The sequence below is a fragment of the Fistularia commersonii genome, chromosome 4, assembly GCF_037954325.1.
Source record: "Fistularia commersonii isolate RoL2024-O1a breed Wild chromosome 4, RoL_Fcom_v1.0, whole genome shotgun sequence".
In the NCBI taxonomy this organism is placed as follows: domain Eukaryota; kingdom Metazoa; phylum Chordata; class Actinopteri; order Syngnathiformes; family Fistulariidae; genus Fistularia; species Fistularia commersonii.
The window spans coordinates 14,920,665-14,946,722 of NC_141287.1; the positions used below are offsets into that span (position 1 = coordinate 14,920,665).

At 44.4% G+C, this 26,058-nt stretch overlaps 1 protein-coding gene across 2 annotated transcripts in view; it reads right to left on the reverse strand.

Moving 5' to 3' along the window:
* The window catches only part of LOC147234869 (E3 ubiquitin-protein ligase SH3RF3-like), a 118,057-nt gene that overhangs the window by 21,533 nt on the left and 70,466 nt on the right, over window positions 1-26,058 (reverse strand). For both annotated transcript variants that reach the window (XM_086145540.1, XM_086145539.1), the window contains exons 2-6: window positions 24,213-24,488; window positions 14,583-14,678; window positions 5,762-6,070; window positions 4,538-4,653; window positions 777-947 (exon numbers count right to left, since the gene is read on the reverse strand). In XM_086145540.1, the coding sequence (XP_086001666.1) occupies window positions 777-947; window positions 4,538-4,653; window positions 5,762-6,070; window positions 14,583-14,678; window positions 24,213-24,488 (968 nt within the window). The remainder of the gene's footprint in view (window positions 1-776; window positions 948-4,537; window positions 4,654-5,761; window positions 6,071-14,582; window positions 14,679-24,212; window positions 24,489-26,058) is intronic.

Genomic DNA, 26,058 nt, shown 5'->3' on the forward strand with positions numbered 1-26,058 from the left:
GTGAGTGAACTGTATTTCTCTATATCACTTATGAATGTAAGTGAATGATTGGACGACTCTGTGATGTGTGAATGAATGAATGAATGAATAGTTGAAAGTTTGATGTGTCAGAATGAGTGTGTGAGAAGTTGTTAGTTCTACGTGCTTGTGAATGAGAGAGTGAATGGATGTGAATGTCAGCTTGGCAATGAGAGTGAACTGTTTTTGTGAGCTAACTGTATTTCTCTATATGACTTATGAATGAGTGAGTGAACGATTGGATGACTCTGACATGTGAATGAATGAATGAATAGTTGAAAGTCTGATGTGTCAGATGTGAGCGTGAGCGGTTGGTCTCGACGTGCTTGTGAATGAGAGGGTGAATGGTGTGATGTTTCTATAGGACGTGTGAATGAGAGGGTGAATGGTTGGATGAATGAAAGACAATTCCTCCCACAAAATGGCGCCATCGGTTGTTCGAAAGAATGGCCCCGGCGCACGATTCGCCCGCACGTACGAGTGGATTCATCGCACGTCTCTTTGTCGGAGTAAAATTTCACAGTGACAAACGAGCGGCGTCCCACCCACAGGCTTTTATCCCGGCTGGAATTCGGCTCCACGTTCCTCCGAGTCCACACGTGCGGGAGCTTAGAGAATTATTTTTTGGGCGAGGCCAATACGACGGACGGCAGATGTCTCGGGCCGGCTCCTGTGTGCCTCCACGCGGAGATGATGTAGACCCGCGGGCAGCCGGATTACCATCCTATCCTCCGCCGCCTCAGGCTTAGCTCACTGACCTGGACACGGGGGTGACGTAGTTCCCCGGGAAGACCCCCGAGGCGGCGGTCCTCAGCGACGTGCCTTTGAACCATCCGTCTTGACACTTCTCCGTAACCCGATACATCTCCCCTTTCCGAAGTTCGAGCTCGTCGGCCTTCTGGGGCTTGTAGGCATAGAGTGCTAGGTATCTGGCGGCAGAGAGATGAAAACGCAGGCGTTTACGGAGATCACTCAATAAACATGGAGCACGAGAGTCTTTACGATATGCAAATCATATTTATAAAGGAATTTAATCTTCAAATGACAAGTGGATCTTTGTAAAAAGGGAGAAGAGAAGAACCGATTTTGAAGGATCTTTACATTGAGCCGTCAAAACCCTCCTCACAGTAATTAAGAAAACAACTGCAGAAAATGAATGACAACTTCTTTTGTCTGCTTTGTTTTTTCACGAGGAGCCACAGCTGCGGGTTGTTTTTTAAGGTTTAAGCAGTTTCTATCAACTCCTCGTGTTAAGAGCATTCAAACTCGCAACAGGATTTCATACTTGTTCTGATTTTAATTAAGGGGGGAAAAAAAAAGGATGGGGAAGGAACGGGTTTTAAATGGATTACATAAACATGATGAGGAAGTATTTCTGACACGGATTTTAAGGAGTGAGATTACTATTCCAGCCGCGCTTATTTACATAAAGCTGGAATATAATTGCTGAAAATAGGAAAAGATCAGAATATGTCTAATAAAAACCCTTGGGAATCCATATTTATTTTCACATTACAGATGTTAATGCATTCTGTGAATAGACTTTTAATTATCCTGTAACCGCTGACCTGCTTTGGAGGAGATAAAAATAGTGTTTAGTGCTGTCCGGATGTCAGACAGAATTTCCTGAATTTAGTATAGCAGATTTTGTTTAATTTTTTTAGCGGTATTAACACATAAATGAGTTTCCTTGTCTCGTCACTGGCGTGCAATGACAGACAGTCAGACCACTGGGTAAACAAGCCCTATACGTGCTGCCTCTAGTTGCTATGGCAACAGATGCGGGGACCGATCCTGTCTTCGCATGGCAACAGGAATAGATTCCAGGTCAAGATGGAAACGTCCGACCTCATCAGGGGGACAAACCCTCTCCAGACGTGTGTGTGTGTGTGTGTGTGTGTGTGTGTGTGTGTGTGTATCCAAAGAGTGTGTGTGTCGGTGAGTGCAATGGGATGCCTCGTGCTGTGGGGGAAATACATCTTTTTACGGAGTGAGGAATGCCTTTAGGCATAAAAAGCAAACCAGGGTGATGAAAGTGCGATCAGTTTAGAGTAAATTTTTAAGTAAAATGCAGGATTCAGAAATGTGTAATAAGGAAGAGAATCAGTTGAAATTGGATTTTTGCATCGGTCTGTGTGTATATGCGGGACATGCCAGCAGTTAATAGGAAACAACACTCTCAAAACATTCATATTTGTGTAAATCATCCCGTTACATGAGCCTACAACCCCTAAAAACCATCCTCAGAGTGAAGGTTACGCCGACATCCTAGGATCAAATCTGAGTAATCTAATAATCTTCTTAAGGACCCAGAAAAGGATTGATAATCAAATACTGCCTTTATGAACATCACGTCGAGCTTTCACTTCAACTTTGAAAGTCTCATCAAACGCAGACTGTTGTATGTAATGTAATTAGAATATCAGCCAACTGAGGATAATAAAGTTTTCAACAAAGGAGTATTACATTTTCTGCATCAGTGCTCTAATAATTAAATTGAGAAAGAGACGCGCAACTCCAAGTGTCTTCCTCCACCGGAACAGACGGGCTTAATGTTGGTAGTTACCAATGTACGGCACCGTTTGACCGCCGGTTCTTTTTTTTTACTTGGGAGTGAGAAGTCAGGAGATGTGGACCGCGAAGCAAACACACACACACACACACACACACACAGTGAGTCATCCCGCCCCGGCCGACATCTGTACGGGCTCGGAAAGATAGAAGATTTCTGAGGAATGCTGAGGGCTCTCTTTCTGCTGAGCACTTTGGTGGTTTGGGGGTTTTAAGGAGTGGACCGTATAATTACAATGTTCCTGGTTTGGTTCTGGCGGACGAGTCTGGATTCCCTGCTTCCCCTCAGTTCGCTGCTGTCCACTAGAAAGAAAAGGTCCGAAAACGGAGGTCTTTTCTTTCTTCTCAGGAATGCAAATGTATTCTAAAGTGGTAGTTCGCGACCATCTTGTGGATTAACAGACAGATACATCATAGCGGTGATTAGTCTGTGTAGATATGAGTTGTCTAAAACTCTTCCTCTTAAGCATCCGCTGATCAGTACCGGAGGTTTTTCTCCTCAACGTAAACAAATTCATGTCTGAAGCGAAACCCTTTGTTCTCTTATGTACTCATTTTGTATTCTTTTTTAATCCGCCGTTCTACATTTTATACAAAAGTGCTTAATTCGTTCTTTGACTCTGTTCGTGAACCAAAATGAACAGAATAAATTCTTCACGTTGAAATCAGTGTAAATCCCACTGATCCGTTATCCAGCCCCAAAAAAACTACTGTTTTGTAACTTTTTGGGGATTTATTTCAATTAAAGATAACTTTCACTATTGCTGTGTTTCTGGCATTCTTTCTCCTTTTGTCAGCACTTGTACTTGGCGTTTCCTTCATTAAATCAGCAAAAGTAAAGCCTTTTGGCATTTGAGACCCTCGCTAACGCAAACGCTAATGCTAATGCTAACACTAGTGCTATCTCCAGCGAGCTGTCTTTCATTCGTCCAAACTAACAATCACTTTTCCGAGACCTTTGCTTTTTTAACTTAGTCGCCCCTTTAGCCACATCAGCCGTCTTTAGCTCATCTTTGCACTTCAGGATTGTCCAGATGGTTGACTTAGCCGCGTCGTAGTCACATCAAAACCGCTCTCATGTTTAGCTATTATTTCCTACTTCAGATCGACTGTAATTCTTAACTTTTTCTTAACACTGCTATTACTAACACTTTTAACTTTTTGGGAGCCATAATGAGGGCTAGCTTACTGAAAAAAAAACATTATAACAGGAGAATACAGCAAAGAACCATGTAAACAATGCAGAGTTCCACCCATGATTGCCGCTACGTTACAACGGGGGGAAGCCCATGAGTTTGTTTGTTTCTATATTTTTGCGCCGAGGCTTGTTCGCAGCTGGCTTCAAAATTTGATCGAAAACTCTCTTCTGATTTGTTCGTGATTAAGGCCATTCTAAAGGCCAGGTTTTACTTTCTCTGCAAAAGAACCCGAAGACATTGTAATCAGTAAAAACTTTTTCGTGCATATCGTAAACAGCATCCACTTATGGACACTTATATTTTAAAGCACTTTGCACTGGATTCTCCCATTCACACACACACACACACACACACACACACACACACACACACACACACCATTGGGGGCAGGCACTAACCGGGCCGTCAGGAGCACTGAGTCAGGGTCGGCCTCTTGCCCGGGGACATGTCAGCGTGCAGACAGGAGGAGCCAGCGATCAAACCGCAACCTTTCCCGTCGGAGGGACGCCCACTTTCTCAAGCGAACCACAACGCCCTCTACGTTTCACATCACGGATCGCTCAAGAGAGGAGGATGTAATGGAACGTGGCCAATGTCTCTGGGCTCAGTGGTGGAAATATCTTTTGATTTCGGCTTCTGAAGTGATCTTTGGAGCTCGGGCACATTTGATCTGACACCAGAAATGCTAGGAAAGGAACCTGACCCCGGTGGCAGCAGGTGGGTGGGCGGGCTGAGAGGGTTGTACTCACATATTGAGGGGAAGCTGCACCTTGGCATGGGCCAACAGCTCAGAGGTTATAGATGCCACCTTTGGGGGCACCAGCACCCCTGCCGTGGAGGGAGAAGGACCCGGGGAAGACGCGTCCTAGAAGCGAAGAGGAAAATGTGCGCATTTTTCAAAGTCTGAGCCAAAATGTACAGTACGTGCCTGGAGTGGGCTGGCTTTTCAAAAATGCATCCTGCATGATTGTCAATGCATCAGGCAACGTGAGCCCGGGCTAATCTTCAGCCTGCTGATTGGGAGATAAGTAAATCACACAAAGTGAAAGTATGGAATAATGAATCCCGTGGCTGGGAGAAGAAAACATTAAGGCTGTTCAATTTCATAAATGCAAATGCTAGCTGGTTTACGCGTTCTGCATGCGTTCTCATGTAAAAGTTCATCGGCCGACGTAGACTCTCCGACAGCTGATTACAATTGGTTAGACCGATGAGTTATTATACTGTAATTACGAAACATGTTATTTACGGCCACGCTGAATTGTATCAGCGAGACTTCATGAATAAAATAATGGGATCCCCTCGCAATGTCGGCTTCACGGCAACAACAGCAACACAAATCACGGCCTTCGAAATCATCATAAATGTAACTCTGTCTCTCACACGGAATATATAACCCTCCCTTGGGCAGATTTGATGCCGGGCTAATGGCTTATACATCATGTTTTATCTTGTGTACCTTAACTTTTGGTATCAATCTTTAAAAACTAGCAAATATCACTATCGATACCACCCAGTCCCAAATCGTATTATTGTGTTTTCAAGCGGCAAATAAACAACCGCTGCATATAAAGCCATTCAGTCCTCAGTTGTCGTCGCCAAATTGAATTGAAAGTTCGTAACTGCATCTTTGTCGTCGTACTTTGCATTGTCTCGGTTTACTATGATATGACCTATGATGGATATCACATGATAAAATGGTTCATTCATATTGTGAACAATAAGATAAGATCATACTTTATTGATCCCCATTGAGGAAATTCGAGTGGCACAGCGGCACAGTGCAAGGGGACAGGTAACAAAAGACATTACACGGACAGAAACAATAAATAAATGATATATCAAGACATAAAACACAATAGAGACAACAACAAAAACAACAAAAACTGCTACTGCAATAGTGCAGTAACAACAGTGGCATTCTAGTCCTACTAAGTTATAATTACAATGCAGGTGTGTGTCTGGTCGCCCACCTGGATGCGTGCGGCGGCTCTGGGGTCCGAGGAGCTGATGAGGACCGGGTGGGAGATCTCCATACTGTGCCTGTTGTTGAGTTGGGCCGCTCGCTGGCTGACTGAAAGCGCTGTAAACGAATGCCTCTTTTTAGCATTTTTCTTCCCTTCGCCTCTTCGATGTCCAGAGCCGTTTCCATTGGATGGGGATGAGCTGGGTGAGGGGCCAGGAGAGCAGGGGCCCAGTGGGACTGGCTCCGAGCTCGGACCTGGAACACTGGTCGTCGTGGGCTTGTCGATTTCCATCAACTGCTTTGCTGTTTCGTTTAACTGAGGGATAAGATAGGGTGGGATAGGATGGGATAGGGTAGGATTGGATAGGATGGGAAGGGGTAGGTTGGTATATGATAGGATGGGGTGGGATCAGATAAGATAAGATGGGATGGGATGGGATAAGATTGGATTGGATGGGATGGGGTAGGGTGGCATATGATAAATGGGATATGATAGGATAGTATGGGGTGGGATGAGATGGTATAGGAGGATTGGATGGGATGGGGTAAGGTTGTATATGGTAGGATGGAATGGGAACGATGGGTATGGGGTTGTACGTATATGATAGGATAGGATGGGGTGGGATGGGATGGGATGGGATAAGATAGGATGGGATTGGGTGGTATATGATAGGATGGGTTTGGGTGGGATACGATGGGATTAATGAGATTAATGGGGTGGGATAAGATAGGATTGAATAGATTGGGATTGGTGAGGTTGATGGGATAGGACAAAATAGGTGAGGAAGGGATAGGATGGAATGGGATTGGATGGGGTAGGATAGGATAGGATAGGGTTGGATTGATTGGATAATAAGAAAGGAAACTATGTTAGAGTCACATCCACAACTATTTCCTTCCTGACAACTTTTCAAACTAGCAGCATCACAACTGTCATTTACAGAAGCTGAAATAGTGAGACCTTTATTGTGTTACATACACTCTGTCAAACACTCACACACAGGGGGCAGGACTGTGATTCTCCTACTCACTGAGATCCCTTCACTTAAGCCTTTGGTAAAATAAATCAGGAACAGATCAATAGTACTTTTTCACATCTCATGGCCGTATTTTTAATACAACCGGCTTTCTGTCTCTCTTGATAACTTAGCAGTCACACTTGAATGGATGCACTTTGCTTAATCAAACAAGCCTAATAATCGGGCTCAGACAGTGCAAAACATATTACTATTGGCTAGGAATAAACGTCTGAGTGTTTTACAGCATTTCACAGCATACGGCGTATGATCATAATGCCCTTCATCATGATGTGATCAAATTTCTTCTTTCATCTGGAACATTTACATTATGCACTAAAGACTTCTCGCTCATCTCGATGCCCTCCCTAAGACCCGACAAAAGTCACCGTAAAACAAAAGTCATTATACTATTGGTCTTGTCAAATCTCTCTGAGGTAGTTTTAATTATCATTTGGCAAACGTTCATTTTCTTTCTTTGTTCAAAATAATTCCTCACTCCATTCTCTCGTTATGAAGACACTGTTGCTCTCGGCGATCAGAAGGGCCTTATCATATTACCAGAATGACGCATTGAATCAAAAACGATTAAACTATTTGCAATTGGCCAAAATAGACCAATTTGAAAGGTTTGCCGTCGAACTCAGTCAATAATTTGACTCGCTGTGACAGTTCAGTCAATCGAAACATTCTTGACACTGCGACTCACTTATGTTTTCATCTGTGAATCATCCCCTCCAAAGCGATTCCTGCTGTGTTTTTAATGGCTCAGAGGGAGATTAGGATAATATGGCACTGCGGTAACACTTGATGGCAGCCAGACATTCTCCGACATACAGTATGAAGGGACGGGGGCGGTCAAAGATTCAAACTTCTGCGCCCCAACTTCCTGGGAGTGTGTGATGCAGGCGAACCCGATGAGGATTTCTGCGCAAACCAGATGAATTAATTCACGTTTTTCCCTGACCTCGCAAGTAAATTGCAAATAAGCGTTTCGCTTAAAAGTGTAGCGGTTTGACAGATGACGTGACCTATCAGTGGAGCAAACACTCCCTCCAGCAGAGACTCATCTGTATGTATCTTGTGGTCCGGCTGCGGCCGTGGATTTTAATAACGTTGTCAAGAGTTTTTTAGCTGGGGAACTGCTGAGGGTTAAATTTCTTTCACAGCAACTCAGCTCTCTCCGCCGCGTGTTTTTGGCCTGCTTTAATGAAAAGCTTGTCAGGATAAGTGACGTTGCTGTATCTCTGGCTATTATGACAGCTGCCCCGCAGCTTTGACAGAAGTAGCGGGGTTACGTTCCAGCTCGGGGCGGCAGGAATCACCCTTCCACAGGTGTTTCTGTTCATGTGGCGAAGAGATAATTCGACCTACGTATTAACGCAGTTTAATTTGAGGGAAGTTTCACAGGCGGTGACCTCTAAATGTGCGGACCATATGTTCAGCTGCGGTACACCGAGGAATATTTCATATTGCTTATCTAGTCCGAGAGCGAATGGGTCTCCGCTACCGATCCGTGCCTTTCGGTCGAATTCGCTGACGATCGGTTCGTTTCTTGTCGACAGCGGCAACAAAATTTACTGCTGCGTTTCAAAGTAATCCAATCGCCAGTGTCATTCATTGCTATTGCCCATCCATGTAGTGCTGGGGGAATTTATGAAAATATCAATCTATTAAGTCATATGTAGCGTGAACTGCGTCCATAAACACAGCATAATCTGGTTAAACTCTTCTTTTTCCTTCGCTGAGCCCCCGGACCTCTTCCCCGTAAAAAATCCCCAACATTCATTCATTCATTCCGCTGCAATTGAGCGAGAGGTGAGATTCACCCTTGGCTGGACGTCGGTCGATCACAGGGCCATGGATAGACACATACGGCCATTCACCCTTTCATTCTCACACCATATAAGGACAGCATTCATTCTGTCATTCACATGGAGACATAACCATTCACCTCTCATTCACATCTCAATGAGAATTACGACAATTCACCCTCGTTCCCACCTCATTTCGGAACATGCAATCATTCACCGTTTCATTCAGATGCCATAGAGTAGGGGTGTCAAACTCATTTTGGTCCGGGGGCCACATACGGCCTAATTCAATGTCAAGGAGGTGGTAAAATAATTACCTAGAAGTAACACTGAGTCCAAATTTTTTATTTGTTTTTGTGTAAAGGAGGTGAAGAGGTAAATTTCAAAAATCTTGTACTGAACTGTTCCTCTAAAAAATACATACCAAATTAATATCAAAAATGAATATTAAGAAGAATTGATGAAATTACACCCTAAAAAAAACATGACAAATTAATATCAAAAATGAATATTAAAAAGAACTGATGAAATTACACCCTAAAAATATTGTTGAGTTAAGAGAGGAAATCTTGTCACTGTGGGAAAATTTGCCACTAAAATTTATTTGAAAATTGATTGGTAGCATGAATAAGAGGAGGTATACTATTTACAAGGCTAATGGTGGCTATTCTGGCTATTGAATCAATCTTTTTCAATTTTGCCCGTTTTTTTTAGCTATTTTTTTGTGGTTTTTATAGAAATAAGAAAAGAAAATATCGTTTTAACAATGTCACTAGACGTTTTTTCATCAAAAAATCATTTTGTTTTCAGATTTTGAAGCAAAAAATACTTTGCGGAATTACTTTTTCATTTTTTCCTCACCCTTTTTTCCTTCGAAACCCACTATATAAAACCCCCAGATGCATGTGAGAAAAAAACGCGGCGCCGCACTAACCCAAAGATTTGATTTAAGGCAGGGTAAGATTTAAGATTTAAGGCAAAATATTGTTCGGGGGGCCGTAATTGGCGAGTCTGAGACCTCTGCCTCCACAGAGACACGCAGCATTCACTCTGTCAGGTTAAGCGGCAGAAGATGGATGGTAGTCATACACCCATTCACCCTCTCGCCCAGGTTATATCGAAACGATACGACCTCACTGACTAACTCACATCTCATATAGAGATCCATTCAAACCCTCAATCACAAGTCTTGACAGTTCAGGGTCTCTGCATTTTTTTTTTTCGCTATGGGAGGAAGCCGGAGAACCCGAAGGAACCCCACGCAGACATGGGGAGAACATCATGGCGCTAACCAACATGCCGAATTGTCAGCATATGACAGTAAAACAAATGTCTGAAAATCTGCGCGATATTCCTCAAACAGCAGCAATAAAATTTCTGCTAAACCCACAAGGAATTCCAGATAAATCATGAAAAAAAAATCTAAGACAAAGTTATGGATTGGTTTGCAGAGGTTGTAAAACATGGAGGAAATTATGAGGCTGTGACAGGAAAGAGAGCAGTTCTTTCAAGGTATCTACTTCTTGATATTATTAATTTGTCCTCTGAAAGCTGAAATCACAAATCTTTTCAATCAGGTTTAGTGTGGTTTAGTCATGTTTAGTGTGTTCAACAGTAACTGCGCTAACCGGTCGTTCAAACACTCATCCCGGCGCTCGTCGTCTGTCCGTCTCTCCGACTGCGAAGCTTGCACTCTCCGCTAAATCTTTGGTGTCAATCGAGGCTTAATATTTAAGGGTGAGCTCCCAGACGGGGGGTGAAGTCTGCGAGTCATTAAGACTGACTGAAATTAATAGCTCGACGAGACAGATAATGAGAGGAGATTTACTGTCGGGCAAAGCAACTCTGCAAAACCTGACAGTGTGCCGCACATTTGAATTCATCATTGTGAGAGAAAAGGTGGAAGGAGAGAAAGAAGCAATCACAGCAATATCACATTCATTCGTTCATTATTTAGACCGCTTATCCGGCGCTCGAGATGTCAAACGCACAACCATTCACCCTCTCATCCACGCTACATGGAGACATACAACCTCATTGACTCATTTGCTCATCATAAACTGACACGACCATTCACCCTCTCATTTACACGTCATGACTATATTGGTTTTGTAACAATCCTCCCTGTGGACGGTGGGAGGAACCCAGAGAACCCCGATCAGCGTCATGGAGCGTCATGGAGACCCCACACAGGGAGCTTCTTGCAGTGAGGCGGTCGCTGCTAAACCACTACACAACTATATTACATGTCTTTAATTGAAGTTCTTGGGGAAATATTACAAATAACAATTGGTCATCATTTATTATTTGCTCAAAACCGTCATAAAACACGTTTCACACATACGTACAAAGGACATGGCCTTATACAACCAAACAACCGGAATTTCTGGACTATCCAGCGCATCTGAATATAAGCCGCATCAGCTAAAAATAACAAAAAAAGAAATATATGTGCACATATATAGGCTGCACTTGTCTTTAAGCCGCAGTTGTCCATGTTGTTACATGAGACATTGACACAGAATTTTTTTTAACATTTAATTCAATACATACTTATGTTCGCACATAAATACGTACTGGAAATGCTTTTTTCCGAACAGTGCCTGTAACACGGCAAATGAAAAGGATGAATAATAAATAAGACAAGTAAAAGTCCATCCATTTTTGTTCTACGCCAGCTGATCGCTATCTTGCACACTAAAACCATTAAAATCGTCTTCTTCGGTGTCGGAATTGAACGGCCTTTCACGGTAATTTCATTGGTCCAATGTGACGAGGTAAAACGTTTTGGCGACCTGAAGCTCGTAAGCCCCCTGAAAAATCCATAAATCAGCTGCATTGCCGTTTAAGCTGTAGGGTTCAAAGCGTGTGGAAAAAAGTAGCGGCTTATAGTCCGGAAATTACGATACATTGACTTCGGCTTCGGTCATGTCTGCTCAGCCTCAACCCGACCGCTAAAACACCCCAGGGAGAGGAAGCTAAGTCCTTAAATGAGAGACAGAGTGAGGGAGTAACCTTAGCTCTGAGCCGCGAAAGCTACATTTCCATATTAATAAGTATGCTGATCGGAGGCAAATGGCACGCTGATCAACATGATGGGCGGACGCTGGTGTTTGTGTGAGGTAAACTAGTCGTCACAGACACACACTTCTCTTAGAGGGTCACTCAGGCTGTCTCAAGACGAATTAAATGCGATTTAGCGACTGTGTGTTTGGTAAGAGTCATGTACGCATGTGCTGAGACGCAAACACCCGACAACCCTCTGCTTCCTGAGGTGACTGGAGCTGCGTGCCGGCAGGGGATGTGTGTGTACGTGGGAAATACAGAGACACAGTTTCCAACTCAGAATATATTAAACATTCAAGGGATGCTCATTTTACAAAGCTATTCGTTTTTTTAAGAAAAGAAAACAGCAAATGAGCACATAGTTCAGCAGCAGTTATATAATTTCAAAAATTATCCATTCATAAAAATAGGTATTTTCCTCTATAATTGCTCATGCTGATTTTTCTTTCTTTTTTTTTAAGGAAGTCCTTTGCAGGGTTTTTCAGTCATTGTGGACTGAAAGGAAATATTTACTGTTGGGTAATTCATATCTGGAGTAATACAACTTCTGCTGTCAGTTATCACTTAATAAATCCAAATCTTTGTTCACGTTGTGAAGACGCTTGGAATTTTCAGGCTGCAGGAACTTTTTTCAGTTCCTAGAACATTTTCAGAAGAACCAGGGCTCATGCATCTCAATTCCTAGAACCTAGAATTCCGATTTGTGGTTCTGTTGGTGCTCATGTAATTTAGATGCTTGGTGGAACTCATAATTCCCGCCCATTAATGGATTTTAAAAACTACCGTGGTCACTGGTCTGCTGTTTTCTTGAGACAAAATGGAGAGACGCAGCGAGAAACGGCGTGATGAGGAGGTCCAAGCTCTCCTGGCCTGCGACGCCAGAGGGGTTTCCAGGGCTCGCATAGGAACATCAACATTTTGGCCAAAATCACCCTGGAGTTAACTGACGAGGGGGCGACGCAGCGCAGGTAGGAAATAAAAACACTTCAACCCATCTGATGGTCCACGGTCGTTATTCCCGCCATGTAGAACATGAACGCTGTGGGATCTATATGACTCAAAGTCAATCGATTACAGCTGCGGCTTTGAATAACTGGTTTCGTGATCTCCCAAACACTATTCAAAGCTGCCTCTGCTTGAACCTAATGGCTCACTCCTGCGAAAATCATCCGCACAGATGCAAACACACATTTAAGTGTTTTCCACCTGGGTCCGTGCCATCATGGACGGCACACACACTCCTCGGCGTGCTCCTGCCCACCTGTGGCCTTGCAGCGGTGGAGAGGTGTAAAAGACTGCCGCATCTTTTACCAGGAAGAAAAATCAGCGGATTTGGCGAACCGGGGCCGAGACTCTGTAGGCCATCCATTCATCTTCCCCCCGCTAATCCGGAGTTGGGTCGCGGGGGCAGCAGTGAGGCCCAGACCTGTCACATGGTCCAGCTCCTGCAGAGGGACCCCAAGGTGTTGCCAGGCCAGCCTGGAGACATAGTCTCTCCAACGTATCCTGAGTCTTCCCCCGTAGTCTCCTCCCAGATGAACACACTTGGACGAACAATACCTCCACTGGGAGGCGTCCAGGAGGCGTCCTGACCAGATGCCTGAGCCGCCTCGTCTGACTCGTCCCAATCCGACTCCTCATCTGGTTCCACTCCGAGCTCCTCCCGAGTGACCGAACATCTCACCCTATCCCAGATGGAGGGAGGCTGCCCTGCCGTCCGCCGTGTTGAACCCCAACCTACAGGTACCGAGCTGGGGGGCGATCGATATGTCCACACCTGCCCCGCCGCCTCTCAGCGGGGGGCAACTCCAGATTCAAAAAAAGAGTCCGGCCCCTCTCGAGAGGCCTGGTTCCAGACCCCACGCTGCGTGTTGAGATGAGTCCGACAATATCTAGTTAGAATCTCTCAGTCTTGCGCACCGGTGACATTCCATGTCACCTCTTTCCTAAGAGCTAGCTTCTGCAGAAGATCGGACCGCCAAGGTCCACCGCTTCAGCTATCGCCCGGCTCACACTGCATCCAACCCCCCTTGGCCCTTCCTGTGGATGGTGAGTCCAGGGGAAGAAGGACCCATGTCAGTCCTTTGGCCCGAGCCTTATGGGTGAAGGCGCGGCCGCCAGGCGCTCGCCATCGAGCCCTGCCCTGGGCCTGGCTCCAGGGTGGGACCTGCGTCCGGACAAGGGACAACTTGAGCCAAAGTTTTTCCTCTATGACTGACTCTTTAGGCCAGATGTGTCAAACTCAAGGCCTGTGGGTCAAATTTGGGACGTGACGTCATTTTATGTGGCTCACGAGAACATCTTAAAAGCTCTGACTGTTTTATAATGAACAGTCGAATGAGTGCATAGACCATAAACTACATTTCCCACAATTCATGCTGATCCTGTTACCCGCCAAGTGACAACATTCCACCATTAGATTGCAGTGTATCCACATTAATGCGGCTTACAGAAGAGATTAAGCGAAATTAGGTTCATTTTGAAAAATTACATATTTTTCATTATTAAATGCTCACTATGATTTTTTTAAATTCAAAACACGTGAACAGGATGAGCAGTGATATTATTCAGAAGTACAAAACATTGCGGGCCATATCAATCCTTGTATTACTCTATATCAAAAGGGAGAAACGCAGTGTTTCATTATTTCAAGACTCAGATTTAAAATATAAAACTGAAAAACGGGCCACTGGACCGAATTAGATTTTATTATTGATTTATGACGGAGGCTGCAGGCAAGTGTAAATTTCTACATGGGCTGCATTTGGCCCGTGGGCCGGACTTTTGACATGGCCGCTCTTCTGGGAATGACAAGTGATTTAAACCAGAATCTCAGGGAATTTCCATCTTTCAAACACGGTCGGATTTCTGCATTTCTATCGTGATATATCATGTTACGTGGTGTGTGTGTGTGTGTGTGTGTGTGTGTTACCTCCACATAGAGAATGGGGAAGATACCAATCTTGTCTCCCAGCATTCCTTCTGCCCAGTTCTCATCCACTCGCCTGATGACTGTCAGGACTTCATCCTGGAGGGAGGAACGGAGATAAACATCACACCCGAGCACAAATGTGCCGTAATTTCCAGACTATAAGCCTCTACTTTTTTCACACGCTTTTAACACTGCGGCTTAAACGATGACGTGACTAATTTATATATTTCTTTAGCTAAAGATCTTCACGCCGCCCGACATTTAGCCTCGTCACATTTGGCCAATGATATTACTGTGAAAGTCTAAGGCAGAAGAAGACAACTTTAATGGTCTTAGTGCGCAGGAGGAAGACCAAGAGGGCGATCGGCTGGAGTAGGACTAAGTGGGGATAGAAAATTGATGAATCGCGTTATTTATTATTCATCTTTTTCATCAGCTGAGTTTCAAGCATTGTTCGGAAGAAAACATTTCAAGTACGTATTTGTGGATGTTACTGGTATGTATTTCATTAAAAGTTAAAAACATGTGGACAATTATAGATACGTGTTGCCTATATATGCACACATCTATTTATTTAGTTATTTTTAGCCGGTGTGGCTTATATATACTGAAGATACTGAACCCCTAACTGCTCCCCTGGCGCAGGTGGATGCCAGCCCTTCTCATGGATTAATTGCAGACAATGAATTTCCCCATGGGGATTAATAAAGGATTCATTATTAAATAATTATGGGATGTGACACAGTCGTGAGTGAACAGGGTGGCTAAGGCTACATCCCTGAGGAGCGTCCGTGTTCATGACGATGCTGGCTGTGGTTCTGTTACCTGTCCTAAGAGGCCGGGGTCCGCCGGTCACAGAGCGTGGGGTGCAGGCCAAGGGTGGACATTTTGTGTGTGAGTTTGTGCCGTATGACCGTGTTGAATGCGGAACTGTAGTCCACAAAAAGCATCCTGATGTGGGAGTCTTTGTTTCCTAGGTGGGAGAGGGAGTAGTGGAGGGTGGCGACTATGGCGTCTGAGGTGGACGTGTTGGGCCGGTATACGGATTGCAGGGGGTCTAGGGTCGAGAAAATGTCCGTCCAATGTCTGTCAAATGAGTCCATGTTTGAGACATGAGTGCGCGTTTTGTATCTTTCTTTCAAGAATATCTGGGAGACTTTACGAGCTTTCGTTTCAGGAAGGATGAGTCACCAGACTTATATATTCTTTTCAAAGTTACAATCCAACAACAAGTAGATGAATCCAACAGATGGAAGGGTCGGAAATAAACGATCGCTGCCTGCTATGAGCGCCTCACATCTTCGCACAGATTATCTTGCCACATAAAACTTCCCTCTAAACAACAAATGTCTGAATGCAGATGTTTGAGCTCTAAAGTCCCCCTGCTGGCGCCGACTCGCTTTGAGTCCTGCAGAGTTTGTGTCTCGGTGTTTTAGCGTTGTTATTCTGGCGTCTTCTCTCAATTGCTTTAAGTTCATACCGAATATCGAAGGATTTATGCTCTGTGACGGGAGCCGGTTACAGCAGAGCCCGGGCTCCGTCCCTCCGTGAAGCGCCGTGACGACCGGGCGGCCAATCAGACGGAAATAACACCCCGGCACCTCGGCAGGAGCTATTCGTGAACGGGTCAAAGAGTCGATGACAGTGAAGTCTTTGAAAATACCAACCAGCCACCTGTATTTCCAGGGGGATAAACCATCTCATGGACGGCTTTACTCTTTAATCACAAGATTCAAGTGGTTGGTTCCAAGAAGAGGTTTGTGAAGGCACAGAAAGCAAACAAGCGGCTGGATAAATATATATATATATGTAAATACACCATATGGCCAAAAGAGTTCGCTCACCCGCCTGGACTCACATATGACCTTAGGTGACGTCCCATTCCTAATCCATAGGGTTCAATATGACGTGGGTCCACCCTTTGCAGCTATGACAGCTTCAACTCTTTTGGGAAGGCTGTCCACTAGGTTCAGGGGTGTGTTTATGGGAATTTTCAACCATTCTTCAAGAAGCGCATTAGTGAGGTCACACACTGATGCTGGACAAGAGGGCCTGGCCCTCAGTCTCCGCTCGAATTCATCCCAAAGGTGTTCTATCGAGTTAAGGTCAGGAGCCAAGTTCATCCACACCAGACTCTGTCATCCATGTCTTTATGGACCTTGCTTTGTGCACTGACGCACAGTGTTGGAAAAGGTAGGGGCCGGCTCCAAACTGTTTCACAAAATTTGGAGCATTGAGTCGTCCAAAATGTCTTGGTATGCTGAAGCTTCAGAGTTCCTTTCACAGGAACTAATGGGCCAAGCTCAGCTCCTGAAAAACAAGCCCGCGCCATAATCCCCCCCGTCCACCAAACTTCACATTTGGCGCAACGCAGTCAGACGAGTACCGTTCTCCTGGCAACCGCCAAAACCCAAACTCATCCATCAGATTGTCAGATGGAGAAGCGCGATGCTTTCAGCGTCCGCTGACCTCGCTCCGTTAGTTCACGTGGCCTACCACTTTGTGGCTGAGTTGCTGTCGTTCCCATACGCTTCCATGTTCTTATGATACAGCTAAAAGTCGCCTGTGGAATGTGTAGGAGGAAGGAAATTTCACAACTGGATTTGTTTCGCAGTCGTTATTCTATCACATTTCCACGCTGGAAGGGAATTCAGCTCCTGACAGCGACTCATTCTTTCACAAATGTTCGTAAACAGTCTGCATACCTAAGTGCTTGATTTTATACACCTGTGATTATTTGGATGGATGAGTGAATACTCTTGGCCGTATAGTATATACAGTATACCCTTGTTTTTTATGGGGGTTACGTTCCAAAAAGAACCCGTGATAGGCAAAATCCGTGAAGAGGAAACCTTTATTTTTTTTACAATTATCATACAATTAAATACTCTATTATACATTGCTGCTGTCGTCCTTATGTTTTTTTCTTCCTTCTTTATGGAACGAACGGAAGATTCATTAATTCCGTAATGCCGACCTAAAGCCGCATAGCTTTTACCTTCCCTTAGCATGTCCAGAAACTTTATCTGCGATAGATAGCATCTTCCGCTGCCTTTTGGGCCCTGCCGCAGGTGCTTTTGTCGGTTCAGAGCGTTTTGTCAACATTATGGGTTTTAGAGAAACTCGAAATTGCAAGAGAATTTGTACGTACGTAATGTAAATTTGGCAAGCTGTTTTACGTACGTGTACATATTAAACTGCAATGTTATTGACGCACAGGTAGAGAAGAAGCGGAGTGACTTTTTAGCCAATCAGAATGCAGAACACAATGCACGGTGCAAATCCGTGAAGTAGCGAAACCGTGAAAAGTAAACCGCGTTATAGCGAGGGATCACTGTATACATATATATACAGCATATATGTATATACAGCACCAGTGTGTGTAACATCACACAAAGACATTTCATTATGAAAGTGCACCTGCCTCCTCCCTGCTCTCCTCACGTGGATCTGAAGGAGTTACTCCGTATTAGTCATACTCAGTAATTGTCCTCCACACTGGAAAGACAGCACAAACACACAACCACACACACACACAGCAAAACAGCACGGCTTCCATTGCTGCGTGATTATATGGCTTTATGTTATATTCAAATCATTAACTTGTTGGTTGTGCCAAAAGAGGGTTAGGGTTAGCCGTCCCTTCGCCATCCCCTTATCTGAGATGTACAGTACATTGGATAAATAAAGGGGGAAAAATGCTTGCATGTTGTGTGTTCGTTCTACAGAAATGGAGAATAGGAAGCGGAGAAAGAAAAAAAAAACAAAACGTGGAACTGAAACAAAGGTTGGAAAGGTGGGGGGAGTATTTCACCGGCGGAAACAGTCATCAGCTCACCATAAAACTGGATAATAAGGGCCCGCAGTACGTAAAGTGTCTCACACGTGCAGGTTTCAACATTGCCGTAAACATATTGTCTCACCAGAGTTACTGCCTCGGACTCGCCCTCCCTTCGCCAATGAGTTGCCGGTTGCAATTTACATTTCTGTTCCCCAGATGCCCCGATGCGCCGTGAACTTTAAATAAATTCAAAAAGTAAGGTTGGCACTGACCATTATTTTTGATGCCTATGCATAAAGGGAATAATTTTTAATGGGGAACACGCCATCTACTCTGGAGGCACTTGTTAGAGGGTTGCGCTTATTTAGCTCGTATCTTTTCCCCCCGCTGGACGGGCTTGATGGGATCCCCACGGGATTCGGAGCCCTTATTAAAAGGACGCGGGGCCGACACCGAGAGGGGGGGAGGGCTTACAAGTTGAAGCCGAAGCGAGGACAGTTTTAGTTCAAGAGCAAAATGAAAATATAACTGGAATAATAACAAGTATGTCACACGGGGGAGAAGAGAACATTATTTAGTATTTGAACAACCTCGGCCTTGTTTTGCGACCAAAATGCTACACATGCGAATACCGAAAATTCAAATCAAAACACGCGGGGTAAACACAGCGATCAGACCCGAGCTCGCCGCTATTGTGGATGAAAGAACCTCATTAACCGGCAAGTCTTCTCTTAGCGCCTCAGGATCGCAGCTGATAGCTCGGCGTCGCCGGCTTCCTCAGATCACCGTGAGCTTGAGAATACAAATACAGCGATTCGCTGAACTGCCTGTTGAATTACAAAATTGGAGATGAAGTTTTTGAGAGGGTGTCCGTTGTGATTTCTGCCCGGACCATAAAAACAAGAGAGGGCGCTCTCATGTAAAAGCAAGTTTCCAGACGTCGTAGGCCGACAGCTAGACCGCAGCTCGGATTTGTCTGAGTTGGGCGCATTTATCCGCTGTAGTGACTCAAACTACCTCCCAGCTTTCCTTGACAATTACTCCCTGTCACTACAGAATTAAGAGGAGCTTCTCGCTGTGTTTGCTAAGGAAGGTGAGTGTTTGAAGGAGGTTTTGATAAGTTTTAGGGAGCAGCTGGATGAATTATCTCTCAGAACATTAGACGCTGCTCTGGTCGTGAATATTGCAAGCTTAAAAAGCACAATAGTAGCAGGAATAGGCGGGAAGAGGCACTGAAGAAGAGGACAAAGGTACCTACAAATGGAAAGATGGACGTTCGAATCTATTTATTTCTTTTGAAAACTTTAACCTGATGACGGACACACCTGAGAAGCCGACCCGGGCTCATTAGTCGTTTTAGACAGGACGTCTAAAACTTATTCAGTGTGATTAAATGATCGTTTTCAATGTTAACAGTAGGAAAGCAGAGAGCGGCCTGTTGACTGAACTGCATGGGGATGATAAAACATCCCGGGACCCTCCAAGAAGATCAGCGCAAAAGCATACGGGCGCTGAAAACCGGTTCACACGCCTTCATACAGTCCAAAAAACATATAGAGGGTTAGTTGGGGGTCACTGAACTGTCCAGATGTGTGAATGGTTGCTTGTCTATAGACAAACATCTACAGTATGTCACCTAATGGCGGCTGGAATAAGATTCAGCCCACCTGCAACCTGGAGTGCAGGATAAGTAGTAGAGATAATGAATGAATGAACACATTTATACACTGATGGCTGTGATTGAGTCAGGCTTGAACAGAGAATATGTATTGAGTGAAAACTCATAGCCCCCCTTGAGTGTTCTTGCCAGTACTATGACTACTCTTTTTGAATCTCGTCCCTTCTTGCTTGTTGAGAACTTGCAGTTTCTCTTTAGGCCTCCAAGGCCAGTGCTGAGATGCAATGACGGCTTCCGCTAACAGACCGGAGTGTTAAATGTAGTCTTTTTTTTTTTTTTTTTTAATTCAGCTTAGGAGACACAGATGACTCAGGGTTAGGAGATTGGCGCTCTGCTCTGTTGTGTTTGTTTTCTCCTCTCCGGCTTTATGTTTGGAGAAGTAGATGCTGTTCTTTTCAGTTGTTTTGAGAAGAAACTGCAAAGCAGTTTTCCCGTGAAACACCAATTAACAGTCTTTAGACGCACGGGTTATTAGATAATGATTACATTTACAATTTCAATCGAATGATTCATTCAATAAGGTCTAGAATGACGTTTATTGATGTTGTACTGTTTAGAAAACCATGTCTCGACATCTAATTCTTTTGTTTTTTTTCCCCCCCATTCCATCAATGTCTATTTATCAGTGCTGAGACTGTTTATATCACGTGTCCAGCTCAAGGCCCCTGGGCCAAATGGGGCCCGTCGAGCCATTTTATGTGGCCTGTGAGAACGTCTTAAAAAGTCTGATTGTCTTAATTTAAATAAGTCAAACGCGTGCATCACTATCAGACTGCAGTGTATCCACAACAATGGGATTAGAAATACAAATGATCTCTAAATGTCCAGGAAGAGAAAAGTTGATGCAGATGGAAGGCAAGAAAGAAAGATGGGAAGGCAGATACATGTTTGTGCTTCAAAGAGAAAAAACAAAATGTCTCTTGTGTTATGTGGCAGCGTCGGCTGTCGAAGAATACAAACTACGGTGGCATTTTGACACCAAACACGGAACTAAAAAAGTATGCGAAAATATGCCTTAAAAAAACAACAAATTGTCCGAGAATTAAAAGCCAAACGACAATGGCAAGGGAATGTGTTCATGAGCAGCAGTGAATTCTAGCTTTGCTTATCAGAGCAACTAGTAAAAATAAGTTTTTCACATCTATGCAAATGTATATGTAACATTTTGGATTATTTTACATTACATTTGGTTAAATGTAGTTCCATTTACACTGTTACTGTTTCCTGGCCCTTTGAGGGCAACCATTATACTGATGTGGCCCCTGGCGAAAATGAGTCTGACACCCTTGGTTTACATGAACTTCAGTGACCCTTGAATATTTTATTAGTTTATAGTTTGTCAGATGATCGCAATCAGATTTTGGGGTTTACGCGCACACATGAAGGCCAACAAACACTTTGATACCGAACGGCCAACTCAAAGGCCAAATCTGTCTTACGTTGCACTTTCAGCAGGTGCCGCGGTGCCTACCATTATGAATAGCACCAAGGTATGGCTAAAACTGCGAGTGCAGCTGTTGGAGTAATTACGGCATCATTCATGGTTTTATTGTTACGATGACAGCTGTGATGTATTAGTAATGTATATAAAATCGAGCAGGGGCCATGTTTTTAGCAACGCGAAACGGTCTTTGGCCGACCCGAAGGAATTTCAAACGTCCTGAGCGGAGCAACAACACATCTGTTATGCCTTCAACCAGACTGGAATCAGGAGTGTCAGGTTCACTATGGTTTCTGGGTCAGTGTTAATCAGCACGGTAAGGAATGGTAAAGTACTGCCTGAGTACTTTATTTGCATATCAAAGTTACAAGAAACATCTGGAACCGGAGCGGCGCAATGACGGGTCCACTGCTTAGATGGCCTCCACTTGGAAAGCACTTTCACACTTTACACTGGATTACATTCGACCAATCAAAAGGCGCACACACTCACATGCAAGGCGCGAACCAGACCATGGGCGTGACCATTTATGTTCGGATCGGAAGGCCCCCCGCTGTACTAGCCGAGCCACTGTATCTTAGAAAAATAAAGAACCATTTCCTTTCACAGTTGAATAAATCTTCTTCTTCTTTTCCTTTGGGCTTTTCCCTTCAGGGGTCGCCGCGGCGAATAAACCTTCTCCATCTAACCCTATTCTCTCACTTCATATCCTCTCTCACTACGTCCATAAATCTTCTCTTTGGTCTTCCTCTAGACCTCCTGCCTGGCAGCTTCAATTCCAGCTTCCGTCTACCAATATATTCACCATCCCTCTTCTGTACGCGACCCAACCATCTCAGTCTGACTTTGGTGACCAAAACATCTAACATGTGTCATCCCTCTGCATTCCCGATCCTATCCATCCTGTTCACTCCCAAAGAGAACCTTAGCATCTTCATTTCTGTGACCTCCAGCCCTCCAGTCTTCTGGTCATTGCAACTGTTTCTCAGCCATTCAGCATCATTGGTCTCACTGCTGCCTTTCCTTTCCTTTCATTCTGGCTGATAGTTTTCTATCTCATAGTACCCCTGACACTTTTCTCCACCCATTCCAACCTGCTTGAACCTGTTTCTACACCTCTTTTCCACCGTCTCCCGCACTCTGGACTGTTGACCCTAAGTGCCGTAAATTCTGGAGTATAGAGCGCACCAATATATAGGCCGCGCCTACTCATTTTTAAAAGAATAAAGAAATTGTTCAGAAATAAGCTGCACTTGTCTAAAATCCGCAGGTGTCCCAGTTGAAACATAAAATATCAATGCAGCAAGACGTTACAAAAAAGATTTTTTTGAAAACTTTTAATTACATGAATAACGGTAACATCTATAACTGCCTAACGCAAATGCTTTTTCTCAGAACAGATGCCGAACTTAGGTTCAGCAGCTTTAGTTTCTTCCTCGATGGCCAGACTGATCGCTTTCAAATGCAACAAATGTACTTTTGCGCGTCTTCTTCATGATGGGTGTGTGTGTAAAATAGCGCAAAATGGCTGATCTCAAGAATTGTCAAAATGCGAATAGGTTTGCCAAAACTGTTCGCTGTGATGGTGTTGGCGGAAGGAAGCTACCGTAATTATGCAATAAAAATCCATAAATTACCCGCATCATCATAAAAGCAATTCTCAAAGTTCTCAAAGCATGTGGAAAAAAGTAGCGGCTTGTAAGCCAAAATTTAAAACCTCAATGTTCCACCCCGGTTCCTCTCATTCACACACATATATTCTGTCTTGCTGTGACTAACCTTCATTCCTCTCCTTTCCAGCGCATACCTCCACTTCTCTAGATTTTCCTCAACCTGTTCTCTGCTCTCACTACAGATCACAATGTCATCTGCAAACATGGTCCATGGAGATTCCTGTCTAACCTCATCTGTTGGTCTTTCAATCACCACTGCAAACAAGACGGGGCTCAGAGCCGATCCCTGGTGGAGTCCCACCTCCGCCTTGAACTTCTCTGTTATCCAGTTGAATTAATAACAGCTTTTAATCTTTTACCTTTTTTAATATTTCTCAGTGCATTAATAAACTATCCGTATCAAACTAGCAAAACGTTACAATTTGATTCATTTAGAAGTCAAAGCGGGGTTACTTTGTCTTTCAGTTGAGGCTTCTACATCTCAGACCGCTCCATTTATCCACTCAGAAAGAAATCCACACAATGAATAACAAAGGGTAATAATCTCTTCTTTGCAGAAGCAGACAAATTTTGGAGGAGGAAGTACTAAAGTACTGATTTTCAATGGAACTCAAAGTAGAGCCAGGAGGAGCAGCTATGATGCAACGGTTGTCTTCCTCTTGTAAAGAGCAGCGATAACGGGATTACATCGAGAAGAATCATCCAGAAGAAGCACGCGATCGTACGACTGCAAATCTTCAGAGGAAAGCTCATATTTTGGACTCCTCATCCTCCAACCAACAGGTCACAGGCTTCGGCAGTGAAGTGTTTCTTTTGGATGCTAAGAATACGAGCGACCCAAGCCTTCAACTGGACGACAGCGGCCAAAGATCTGTGGACGGAGGAGTGGCGGCCGGAGAGGAAAATGCAGAAGGTGCCGGAGCCTCATCGAATTTACCGTCTCTGATTTTTGTAGCCGCGCAGATTGCATTCCCTCTCTGTGGACTCCTGCTGCAGTTGGGGGTTAAGATCGGATTACATCACATCAGGTCAGAGCGTGGAGTGTGCGAGAAGATACCTTGCTGAAGGCCAGACAGTCTTTATCCTGGTCTTTGTTTTTGACCTCGAAGTCGTACAGCGCTTTGCCCTGGGGCGGGGTCTGGCTCAAGGGGCGCAGCAGTTGGATGTAACTCGCTGGCAGGAAACCATGGCAACCGTTTAACTCGCCGTGGTACCAGTTGTCGTCCACTTTGCGTCGGAGGATTATGATGTCACCCTTGGAGAACTGCAGATCGCCTGGTTCTTTGCCCTCATAGGAGTAGAGGGCTTTGCCACAGGGCAGCGCAGGGATATTCTGAAAAGCACACAAAGCATACGGTCACTGAAAATAATAAATTATAACTTACATCACTGACATTTTACAAAGATAAAGATAGCCTAAAGATGCCCAGGTGGTATTTATGGACAGATACATATTTAACTGAGAGTCTCCTGAAAACATATCTAGCGAAATAAGCGCTAAATAAATGAACCCTTCATGTAAGAACATTTCAGGGATGAATACAGAAATCTGTGGATTCCTACTGTAAATGCGATGAAGGGAAGGAGCCACTGTGGGGACATTAGGGCTTTATTTTACGACGCGACGGGATTTAAAACTCCAAACCCATCACATGTTCTTACAAAGAAGGTGTGAGCGCTCTTATACCGAAGGATTCCATGCAAGGTTTAAAGAAATTATTGCAATTTCCACTCTTTGTTTCGTTGGTGCGCTTTGCATCGGCGCCAGTAACAGTCGGTATATTAATTATTAAATAAATACATGAATAAAGCCCGAGGTGCTAAATGCTTTTGAAACTCAGAACAATGGAAAAATTCAGTATGGTTCATACCATATGCCCCGGAGGCCGGTTTACGGAGCGGAGAGTCGGGAAAGCGTTCCAAGTCCCGTTAGCGGTAAGCAAGGTTATTTCAATGTTTTCCAGGTAGTGCTGCCTCCGCTGCGGGGCCAAAAATAGAGTCAAGAGTTTTAAGGACGAAGCCGAGTGATGCACGGCGCCCCTGAGGTTCGTTCAACCCAGCTCTGTAGTTACCGCATCCCATGAGCAGACGCAGACCCGTTCAGCCGACACCACGCGAGCAGACAATGCTAGGAAAATTATAAAACCGCCCCCCCCCATGCGACAGCAGCCGAACATATCCCTGACACCGGACTGGCTCGGACAAATCTGTGATCAAACCGACTTGTAAATATCGCTACTGGCTCCGAAACAACGTTTGCCGAAGGGGCGTCAGTCAACCCGCGTTAGCGAGCGGTGATGGGCTGATTTTGGATCCAAGCTAAGCCACAATCGACCTGCAACAAACTACGGACGTGATGGCGAGGCTGCAAAACCCGCAGCGGGTAAGAAACAAGAAAGTCTTCCATTAATGAATGTTCTGAACAGATAATAAGAGACCAGCAGGGTCCACCGTCTGAGGTCATCGTTCTTCCTGGAAAGTGGGCCAAACAAAGGCGGCAGGCCACAATTGCATTTTGACGCGATGGTGTTTTACTAATGTCCCCTTCATTATCTTCTTCTTTTACAATGTCATTTATTTCTTTTTTTTTTTTATTTTAAGGGAGCCACAGTTTCCTTTCGTGCCCTCCCCCGCCCCTCCCATCCTCCGCCCCTCCGCCCGGCGGCATGCCTTTGTTTCCCATCCACGCGCTGGAATAAATAATTTGCCTGCCGCTTTTTCGGTTCCTTCTGACAAATAAATAAGCAATTTTTTGTTTGAAGGCAAAATAGTTTAAATAAGAAAAGGAGGTTGTGATTCTTCCTGACGAAAGAAGAGCTTGACATTAATCAGGCGAGGGCTTTTGGAAACAGTCGATCAAGATGTAATTAGACAAATTGGACCCGGAACCCCCCGTACCGTTC